Genomic DNA, 12142 nt, shown 5'->3' on the forward strand with positions numbered 1-12142 from the left:
TGCAAATGAAGTATACAGGTTTAGGAACCTGCCCTAGACTCTAGAGTGTTACCAATCCTAATCCAATCAGCATAACTATTCAAATGCATAGATGCTAATCCAATCAGGCTAACTATTCAACGACTGGGGCTGGGGTTCCAAGAGCCATTAAAGACAAAGGGTGAGAGTCTCAGTAATCTGACTCATTTAACTTACAATAGAGAGAACAGGACTGGCAGGAATCTCTTGCTGGAAAACTCTGTTTAACAGCTGATATAATCATCATCTATACCTCAAATGTTAAATGCAATCTACTCTGCTTTCTCAGTTTATATACGATAGTATTGAACCTAGATTTAAAATTGTATAAATTTGTAATACAACAAGATATGTAATGATGTCAATTAATAAACTGATTTATAGTTCTCACTCTAAATTCTGATTGGATGTGCCACTTTAAAGCCGTTGTATAATACATTGTACATTGTATAATACATAATACATTGTGCCAATTTGCTTGGCAGCCACAAACAGCCTAAAGTTTGCCTTATGAACTATATTACTTGGCAGAATAATTGTTTATTTTAATTATTAATATGAATAAATGGATAACACTTTACAATAAAAAAAAAATTAATTGCAGTGTTTCCTACAGATTTCAGAGCTCCTTTTATAAAATCAAATGAGCACTCAAGGCTGTGGTATTTATTTGTATTGCGCATTTCACAACACACATCGTTTTAAAGCAGCTTTACTAGAAATCGTGCTGTAATGTCTTAAAATCCTAATTTTGCAGTTTAAAGGAAAAACTAGATTAAAAAAATCATGCCTTAAAAATTATTTGTCTTTAGGCCAACAGTGAGCAAGCCATAGGCAACTGTGGTTAGAAACCCAAAACTCCTTAAAAATGTTAGTTAATAGAGAGAAAAAAACATTGTGAGAAACCAGGCTCAGTTGGGGGAGTCAGTTCACCTAAATACAGCATGAATATAATGCCAATATTATTTATCCATGTGTAATACAAGTCTTGTATTAATTGGGTAATCTGAGTATATGTTGCTGGGCAATAGTGTTGTCAAAAGGAAATATAAAGTTGGGTATCATTGGTATAACGGTGAAAACTAATTACATGGTTTGTGATTATGTCTCCCAGGGGGAAGCCTATACAAGAAGAAAAGCAGAGGACCTAATACAGAGCCCTGCGGCACTCCATACTTGTGCTTGTTCTGACAATTTTCTGTGGCAGATCTGGAAGATTATTTGTGAAGCTATCTTTAATGGGGTTAGCGATAAATGCTTTCTTGTCATTTTCTATGTGAATGTTGAAGTCACCAGCAACTAAAGCTCTATCCACAGTAACTACTAGATGTGATATCAAATCTGCAAATGCTTTAAGGGAGTCTGTATAGGGCCCCGAGGTTTGTATACAGTAACAAAAAAAAAAAAACTGAATTTGTTACTTACACCTGACAAGGTCACGTTAAGCATTAGCACTTTAAAAGAATGAAACTTTTATCCTGACCTCTGAGTAACACCAAAAACATGCTTTACCACACAATTGTGGAAACTAGTACCTGATCTCAGTTTGTTGTGGAACTATACCTCTTCCGTTTAAATTCCAAGTGTCGTTTTTCCACCAGGGATACAAAAACACGAACTTTATTTAAATAAGCTTTGACAGTAGCATGTAATGCTGTTGTTGCGGTGACACCTGAACTTGATGCAACAACTGCTCTGTGAAAAATTTGATGTTGATTTGTATCATCCTGTTTTGTTGTGGAAAACTTCACATGGACAAGATGTGCTCGGATTTGTAAGAGATGGAGAAAACAGGACAGCATAAGAGATTGGTTTAACGCTAACTTCCACTGCATTTTGTTGTTGTTGCTTTTTCATACCTTTGTATGACCATATGTCAATAAACAAATACAAAAAAACACTGATTTGAACTAGTAATTCAAACAACGCTGTGATTCGTAGGATAGTACTATGTACACATGATGAACGTAAAAAAGTTCACTAATAGACTAGAGGTCAAATAAAAACACCATTACATAATACAAACAGTAAAACCTTTAAAAGATACAAACAACTGTGCAAAAAGATAAGCAAATCATTTAAAGCACTGAACAGTACAACGGGTGACCTACATACATAATACAAGGTATAAACTATATAGACGATAATCATGGTACGTAAATGGGTTTATGATTCTTTATTCTCTTGTAGTCTTGTTTAGTTTTATTTATTTTCAATCTATGTAGTTTAATGTCATCAAACCTAACTCTAAGCCAGGTTTCAGTCAAACAAAATGAATCCAAACTATGATCTGTTATCGTTACATTTATAGTTAGTTTTTTGGATTATAGGGATCTAATGTTTAGTTGCCCAACATTTATTAAATGTTGTTATTTTCTAATTTGACATGATTAACCAGTTTGTCTGCTTCCTGACCTTGGCCCCAGTTAGTCAAATACTATCACTATTGAGACTATGAGCCAAAGTACTAGAGAGGAGAGTGGCACATTCCCTGATAAACAGCACATTACCTTGTCTGACATCGTTTGTGCAAGTTCACACACCTCTTTAACGTAATTGTGGCATGGGGGCGTGGTCGCGTGTCGGTCTGCGGGAGAGAGAGAGAGAGCGGTAAGGCTTGTCACCTGGTTTGTAATTACCTCTAACACCTGTGTCTTGTTATAGTGATACGGAGAGAGACATTTAAGGAACGCCAAGTGTCGAGAGAGGGAGAGAGAGATCGTTAGCGGACATGTCCGTCATGTGTGTGTTTATGTCTTCTTTTAAGTTTATCATTAAAACTATTATTTATATCGTCAAGCCGGTTCTCGCCAGTTCTCCGATACACGACCACGCCCCCATGCCACAGTAATCAATAGTGATCTCCAATTGCCGAAGCCGGACATCAGTAGTGTGTAATAGACTTATTCTGTGCCTAAGAACAATCTGTCCTTTCCCATGGTAAAATCACAATAACGCACGGCTCTCATTGCATCTTTTTTATATAAAGTCCAGTTGTATGAATTAATTTGATTTGACTGTTTGTTTGTGATATTCACCTGCAGGCTGCCTGCTGTACAGGGACACAGAAGCTCCTGACGATACATCCTCACAGGTGAGTCATGTGATCATAACATCTGTGTTTTTTTTTATTAAAGTTCACCCAAAAGTTCTCTCATCATTTACTCACCCTAATGCTGTCTCAAACTAGTATGGCGTTCTTCAACGGAACACAAAGAAGATGTTTTGATGGAGATATGGAGTTCTATTTTCCCATGTGCTGCATCTTCTCCGATTTTCATGAGATTGCTAATACTAAGTGCAATTTCCGTGCCAGTGTGCTTGGGTTGGAGTGTTTGTGCTATCTGTGGTTGTATTGTATGTTAATAAATGTTAATACATTTTCACGAAGTCTAAAATCAGTTCCTGTATTTGGAATTTGCGGATTTCACCAGACGATATTAACCTGTTTATGTGCACCCCCTTTTTGAGCACAAACCATGAAAATGACACACCTGAAGTTAAATGGTTGTATTTACGGGACCCTTTGGAGTATGGACATAGTTGTAGTATCTTTTGAAAGAAGACACTTTGGGCATTATTTCACAAGTTTCACAATTAATATATGTTGTTATTTTTTAAAGTTAGAGAAGCAGAAGTTTATAGTAATGGACATATTTTGTGCTAAACATGTTTTTATAATCTAAAAAAACTATAATAAAAGTGTCAAGACGCCCCAGAAATACGAGTCTAAAGAAGTTTCGTTTCTAATCTGAAGATGATTTAATAATAAATGAGTTCCTGCAGCTTTAATCTCTGTAAAATCTCTGGAAGTGTTCAGAGTAAAATTAAGACTCCGCCTCTCAAGACGACACTAAATCTAACGGCACTGCTCGACTATTATGAATAAAACTACGCCACATTTTTAAAAACAGACTTTGGAGACAGGCTGGTTTTGTTTATGAGACTCTAATATATAAGATCATATACAGTTTTACAACATGAATGCTCCTCAGATTGCAATTTGTTGAAGAACAATGATAAAGGGAAATTCATACAGGAGAGATCTCATGTAAACAATGGAGAATATATCAATATTTCTCAGATTTATCACTTTTATGGACAAAAAGTGCTATTGGATGTTTTTTAATGAACGCTTGTCATGGACGATTGACCCAAGTGTGATTCATCGGCGATCATGTTTTCATAATAAAGGTATGAAGTCCCATTTTGATATTGCATGGTTTCATTTATACTCCTGGCACAAATAACTAAATTGCTGTTTCTGGAGCATTGCTATCGTGAAACAGAGATCGGATATTAATGTTGGACCCTTAGACCTTTGAAAAGATGTATCATTTGTTAACATTAATTACATTTATAGTTGGTAAATTATATATTAAATGTAAACAGAGTGACGTTATCATTACTAGTTCTGAATTGACATTTTTGTATTAGTAACAGGACTGGGCGCAACTTTCAAACCAGCAACAGCAGATGATGTGGCATAAGAAAGTAGTTTCACACACGAGCGTTTTTTTTGGGGCTAGTTCTTAATTTTTCAAATGTGTCTCATGTGAGGTCTTGTGTTTGAATATGATTTCAATGCATCACTCATTACGTCAGTGTGTTATTGCAGGATGATACAGGACAAAAAAAAGGGTGCACTTTTGCATTTTTTCTGCATTTTTTACTACCTGCAGTGGAATGTGGCTTTCGATCACAAAACATTTTGGACCCTGTTTCTACCTGTATTCAGCACTGTCCACATGTGATCAGATCTCCTGAAACTCATCTTATCAGAGAGAGATAACCTCCATCAGCCTGTTCAGCATTGTACAGCAGCACTTGTTACCCATGTGTCACTGCTGCAAATGTGTGACACAAAGCCTGATGTACTATAGTACATCACAGCACAGCACAGCTTGTGTGCGAGTGTCTCTTTCTGGTCCTGTATGAGGTGTTTATTTCACACAGAGTGGAAATAGACCTGCCATTAATAAGATCAGGACTCAGAGGGAGTGTTGCTGTGGAAGTGTGTGTGTCGTCTGCTGTGCTATTATTAATTCACAGATTCAAGAATGTATAAATGTGTGTCTATTACACAGTGTGCAATTGCACAACCAATCACAGCACTGTTGCTAGAAAGCAGCAGGAGAGATATGGAAAGTGTGCCGCAATGGTGACTGGGCACCTCATTTAGTCACACACACACCGTTGTGTTTCCACGTTTTATGGGGACTTTCACTAGACATAATAGTTATTAAAATGTAAAAACTATATATTCTATCCCCTAAACCTAACACAACCCCAAAACCAAACACACACCCTAAACCCAATGCAACCCCTAAACCCAACACAACCCCTAAACCTAACATAACCCCTAAACCCAACACATCCCCTAAACCCAACACAACCCCTAAACCTAACATAACCCCTAAACCCAACACAACCCCTAAACCTAACATAACCCCTAAACCCAACACATCCCCTAAACCCAACACAACCCCTAAACCCAACACAACCCCTAAACCCAACACATCCCCTAAACCAAACACAACCCCTAAACCCAACACAACCCCTAAACCTAACACAACCCCTAAACCCAACACATCCCCTAAACCAAACACAACCCCTAAACCCAACACAACCCCTAAACCCAACACAACCCCTAAACCCAACAGAACCCCTAAACCTAACACAACCCCTAAACCCAACACACCCTCTAAACCCAACACAACCCCTAAACCCAACACTCACCCAAACAGCACACACACACACACACACTCTCTCACACGCACATCACACATACGCACATCACACAAACACACGCACATTACACACACACTCTCTCACACTCATACACTCACTCACACACATGAAAAGAATCTATCTGCAGAACTCTTATTCTGATGGACAGATGACATTTCAGATATCTATGAGTAATAAACAGATGGTTTTAGATGAATAAACTTGAGTAAAAGTGTGTAATGGATTGTTTCTCCTCATGATAGGCCAATCAGGAGACTCCATCTGTGTGTACGCCGGTACGGGACGTCTTCTCTCCTCGTGGTGTCGTGTCCACTGAAGCCTTCCGAGGATCTTACGTTCGAGTCGAACTGTTTAATGAGAGTCACTCTGCCAACCGCAGATATCCACCGCCACAGGTATAGCCGCAAACACAACGACAACATTAGAGTTATTAGACCGACGTAACTAAACAACACTGAGACTGTGTGGGGTGTAATCTGATTACAATTACTGACTTTCATTTAAGTTTACACATTTGTAAAATAGGATTGTTTATGTAGAATTTAAACATGAATTCTGTTTGAGTTTCAGTGTGTGTTGCTGAGTGTGTTTGACTTTGACAATGAACCAGGAGGAAATATAGACACACACTTTTCTGTGAAACGCTACACAGCTTTCTGGTGTATGTAAACAAGCACAGTCATTTTGAGTAACTTTTACCCAACACTGTTCTGGAGACTGTGAAAAACGATATGGGCTGTTGAGACAATGTTTGTGTTTAATCGGTCTCTCTAAAACTCACTTTTTGACTGAATTTGCTGTGGCTTTTCTCAATAATTGCAATGCCATTTGTGGCTGTTTTGAGTCATTTTGCAGTGAAAACTTGCACTTTTAAATATTTTAGTGTATAATAACTGAATATGCAGTTAGCAAGAAAAAATAGTAAATACACACACAAATACTATACATTTAAGAAGTGAAATGTGTGATATGGACCCTTAATAATTTGTATATTAAAGTGTTCTGCCTCAGACAACGCAATTAAACTTTGGTAAGGTAAAAAGAGTAGACCTGCAATAAACTAAATTAAAACCATAAGAAAGGATTCAAAAAGGTGCGGTCACATTTACCAAGAAGATTGCCAAGGAGACTCTTTTTATAATGCTGTTCTTTATTCTCTGTGTGAGTGAAGTTAAAAAGGAGTGGTGCTGGTGGTGTAGTGGGCTGAAGCACTGAACTAGTAATCAGAAGGTTGCTGGTTTGATCCCCACAGTCACCACCATTGTGTCCTTGAGTAAGGCACTTAACTCCAGGTTGCTCCGGGGGGATTGTCCCTGTAATAAGTGCTCTGTAAGTCACTTTGGATAAAAGCATCTGCCAAATGTATAAATGTAAATGTAAAAAAGACTAACCACTTGCACAGAGGTCACTGCCAAACCAGCAACCTCCTATTGGTCAACGCTGTGAAATCACCTGTCAAAGTTCACCAAACTTGAACTCCATGTGAATTCATCGAGGGGGAAATATTCACCACAGGAGCCATTACAAAACCGAGAGTTCATGCAAACGTGCCGCAAGTTCTCCACTGATCATTTTCACATGCAAATGAGCTTTGCGGCAAACTTGCAGGGAAATGTCCACTGTTGCCAGAGGTTTGCCAGAGGTTCTCCACTACCGGTGAAGAGCTGCAAACTTCTAGCAAACATTTATGGTGAATCAAAAGCTCATTTGCATGTGAAAATAATGCAAATTTGCAGCTAGTTTACAGTTTCTGTAAGGGAAGTCATTGAGTGAAATGAATGATCGTATGGGTGAATATATTTCTGGAATTACTGGAATTTCTCCATGCAAATCTAAATGTGACTGCATCTTTAGGCATTATGTCATTATTACTTTGCAAAAGTGCAGACCGCACACAGAGCAGCTCGCGAAGATTAAACGCTTGCTATGATTTATAAAACATGTGGCTCCAGGTGCACTTTAATTTAACATTGGTGTAGTGGCAAATGTTCTTGATCATTGTGTGTTCACACACACGTGTTAATGAAACCCAGTGGCATGAGCCGCTTAATCTGTCACTCATGATAGAGCGCAGCTGTGCGATTAACCTCTTGCACTCGGAGCCGAGAGGAGACCCTGGTCACAAAAAATATTAATATTATGGTAATATTCAACATCCAGTTGCTTGATCTGCACAAAATAGGTGTCATTTTAAAGATTAGACTCTCATCGTTACAATGAATATAGCTGATTTGACCAATTCTCAATTACGACTTTTAGCTGATAAAGTGGAACTGCTCCATTTTCATTAATCACAAATTTGCGATCACAATAATTATATTTAGAACCAGTTAAAGATCACACAGCCATGTGTTATATATCTTTAAAAAAGTTCTTGATTAGTAGAATATAACGAGCAAATGTGTTTCACTTAAAGACCAAACTAGTGAAATCAACATGTATAATAAACAGATAAACAGAATTTTCATCACATTTTGGTTCATAACTTCATTAAACTGGTGTTGAAATGGCATATCACAACAGACAGCTCTGGATAAAACAAGCCCACACTCGACGTAATATAATGAGTAGATCCTGAATTATTTGTCAAAGAGTGTCATGACAAGCTATGATGGCCATCACTAATGGCGTCTCTATGACGACGGTTTTTCTAGGATCGATTCACTGAAACATGTTTGGTCATGTCATAGAAGTTTCAGACCGTCCTCAATGGCTGTCTAGAGGGTGTCAGATTCCATATTTGGAAACATCCAGGTCCCCCATGTGATGTAAATATGCCCAGATCACGCATACAAAGACAAAAGTGATTGAATAAGAAGCCAAAGTGATCAGAATTGTATCTTTATTGACTTAGTTGACATCATTTTAAGCATTCATAGTTTTCCAATGTTCTGTTTTAGTGTTCGATCAAGCCTGTTGGAGATGTTTTTGGACACTTTGGGAATCATAGTTCCTTATGCTATATCTTTGGATTGCATTGTACTATAAACAAATGATTATTTTCCTGGTATAGTTAGCATGTTGGAGAACACCACCAAAGTGCATGAATAATACCAGAAAAGTGTATTTTTAGCACTCATGTTTTGTGTCTCTGTCAGCATATCATGAGTGTCTCTGAGCGTGTATATTTACTTCAAAAAGGTTTTCTAAACATGTAGACCATGCTTTTGACTCTCTTTGCTATTTTACATTTTGGTATGTCATTTAAGTATTAAATCCTTAAAAAAGCCTTCAGGGTGTAAGGGGTTAACTGTGTCTCATTTTGGAGCAAATGTTTTGCCGCTGTTAACTTAGAGAAAAGTGATTAACTCAAAGTCCTCGTTTCATAGTTTATATAGATACAAAATTGCAATCTAACTCAAATAATGCAGAGAGTGGTTGAATTTTGATTTATTCTTGTGATTGCAAGATTGCAGAATCATGGACGGACTGATTTAAAGAGGAAAAAGAAGAACAATAGAATGATCTAGATTGAACAATTTGTAGAGATATCTCTTACACTTGTCTGAAAGTAATAACTTTTACAAATCTTTACACTTTAAAATGGTCAGATAGATAGACAGTAAGATGATGAGGTCTATGAGGTTACAGGTGGTCATTTTGGTTTAAGGATTTGGAAGAACCTTGAACCATGTCTGCAGAATAACAGTATGTTGCTTTTGTCAAGCCACCATAATAAAACTGTCATTCAGTATTTTTCATTAATGTTTCACATGATGTTTGTCATCTTTACAGGTTTCCTTCAACACGATCCGCCACGTGAGTTTTCAGATGGACGACGAGGAGATCGTTCGCATTAATCCCCGTAAGGACGTTCTGATCCGAGGCTACGAGGACTACCGGCACCCCGTCCTGTGGAAACAAGATGGTGAGTTCGAGGATCTGGACTTCAACAGCACCTTCTCCAAACCGGATTGGAAGAAGTGTGCGTATCTGTACCCAGAGACCTCCGAGAGCGCCAAAGACTCCATAAAGACGCAACAGCCATCGCCAATGCTCAAGTCCAAGACGTCCCGGCGGCGCGAGGATGGCGAGCGTTCGCGCTGCATTTACTGTCGCGAGATGTTCAATCGCGAGGACAACTGCCGCGGTCGGTGTCAGGACGCGCCCGACCCCATCAGGCAGTGCATCTATAAGCTGAGCTGCATGCAATGTGCTGAGAGCATGCTGTACCACTGCATGTCTGACTCTGAGGGCGACTACTCGGACCCGTGCTCTTGCGACACAAGTGAGGAGCAGTTCTGTGTGCGCTGGCTCGCTCTACTCGGCCTGTCGCTCATCGCGCCCTGCATGTGCTGCTACCCACCGTTGCACGCGTGTCACACCTGCGGGGAGGCGTGTCATTGCTGCGGCGGAAAACACAAGGCCACGGGGTGAGTGCCTGCACGACTGCTGCTGTGTTTTTCATTCGCCTTTCATTCGTGAAGCGTTCCTCGCAACCAGAGGTTTGATTGAGCCGCTGATACGAGCAGTTGATCAGATCAGAGCTCGACACGTCTCAAGGAGAGAGTTCTTCAACGCTCGATGACACCACACAGTCTGTGTAAACTATGTGAAGAAATGTAGTCTTTTGTACAGAGATCAAATGATTCTAACAAACAATTAATACAAATTGTGCATAAAACAGGATGTACTGTATGAGAATGCTAAAAGGGATTGGTTTTGTGTGTGGATCTGCAGTTCTTAAGCACAAGATTTAGCACAGAAAAATTGGCACTTTTATTAACCAAAGTGGCATACAACTGATCACAATGTATAATCAGGACATTAATAACATGAAAAATTACTATTACAATTAAAAACAAATGTTCAGAACATCTTAAACTACTTCAAAGAGTTCTCATCAAAAATCCTCCATGTGCAGCAATGACAGCTTTACAGATCCTTGTTATTCTAGCGGTCAGTTTGTCAGTTTCACCCCACACTTCCTGTAGCACTTGTCATAAATGAGTCTGTCTTGTACCAAATGATCAGTTTATCACTCAATTACTCGAGGATAAGGTGTTGGAGTGATGCTGCTGTCTAAATTTGATCAAAAATGACTTTTTTCAGATAGTGATGATGCTGTCTTATACATCAGTAATGTGCTGACAATATTTTGTGATCAGTTGAATGCCACTTTGGTGAATTAAAGTACCAATTTCCTTCAAAACAGCAAAATCTGAACATTATTCCAAACTTTTGGCCGCTAGTATAAAAATATATATATATATATAATGTCCAAAACAAGAGAACAATTTGACATATTTACAGGAATTGTTGTATTTACAGTGCACTTAACAGTTTTTTTCAGTTTCAAAAACAGTTTTTTAGTAGTTTGGGTCGTGAGATATCAGGCTTTCATCATGAGCAGTATTGGGTGTAATTTGATTACAGACTAATTAGTTAATTTTTTATACACAAAGTAGTGCATTACATATTACATTTTGGTATCAGATTATACATTGACTCAATGAAGTAAATTACTCTGAAATACTTGACAATGGGTTATAGATTATTTAGTAGAATACATTTAAAAGATGAATTATTCATATAATGCATGTCTGTTTGTATTTCTCTGAAGTTACTTCAGAGTCATTATAAGAGAGAAATTAATGTGAGAACAATCAGTGGAAAAGGAAATATAGACATTACTTTAAATTGTATGTGCAGAAAAACTAAATTTTAAGTAACTTAAAAGTAAATTAATTAGTAATGTGATTGCTTTTCTCATGAATTAGTCAAGTAATCTGTAATCAAGTAATCTTTCTTAAAGTAATTTTTAATTTGCAGTGAATTAACCCAACACTGATCATAAGTGTGTTTATTGAAGGGTGTTCATTATGAGTCTAACAAGGTACTTCAATTAGCAATTAATTCTAAAAGAGACAAACTATCTTGTAAAAGCGATTTAGCTACAAAATAACATTTCTGCTCTGATTTTACACCACAGATAGATACAAATGTATACACACAAACCCTGCGCAATCTAAAGTGGCAAGAAAAAGTATGTGAACCCCTTGGAATTAGCTTTTTCTGCATTAATTGCTCATTAAATGTGATCTCATCTTCATTAAAGTCACAAGTACAGACAAACACAATGTGCTTAAACTAACAACACACAATAATAATCTTTCATGTCTTTATTGAACACATCCCATTAAACATTCACAGTGCTGTAAGTGAATCCTTGAATTTAATAACTGGTCGATCCTCCTTTGGCAGCAATAACCTCAATCAAGTGTTTCTGGTATCTGTGGATTAGACCTGCACAACATTCAGAAGGAATTCTGGATCATTCTTCCTTACAGAACTGCTTCAGTTCAGACATATTCTTATGATGTCTGGTGTCTCTCTTGAGGTCATTCCACAGCATCTCTATTGGGTTAATGTC

The 12142-nt window shown here is 37.9% G+C and overlaps 1 protein-coding gene across 1 annotated transcript in view; it reads left to right on the forward strand.

The window, feature by feature from the left end:
• The window catches only part of spred1 (sprouty related EVH1 domain containing 1), a 79370-nt gene extending 67527 nt beyond the window's left edge, over nt 1-11843 (forward strand). The window contains exons 4-6 of the mRNA XM_052145712.1: nt 3063-3112; nt 6012-6164; nt 9505-11843. Of these exons, the coding sequence (XP_052001672.1) occupies nt 3063-3112; nt 6012-6164; nt 9505-10146 (845 nt within the window). The 3' untranslated portion in view covers nt 10147-11843. The remainder of the gene's footprint in view (nt 1-3062; nt 3113-6011; nt 6165-9504) is intronic.
• The last annotated feature ends 299 nt before the right edge of the window (nt 11844-12142 follow it).

This window comes from Xyrauchen texanus, chromosome 16, assembly GCF_025860055.1.
Source record: "Xyrauchen texanus isolate HMW12.3.18 chromosome 16, RBS_HiC_50CHRs, whole genome shotgun sequence".
NCBI lineage: Eukaryota > Metazoa > Chordata > Actinopteri > Cypriniformes > Catostomidae > Xyrauchen > Xyrauchen texanus.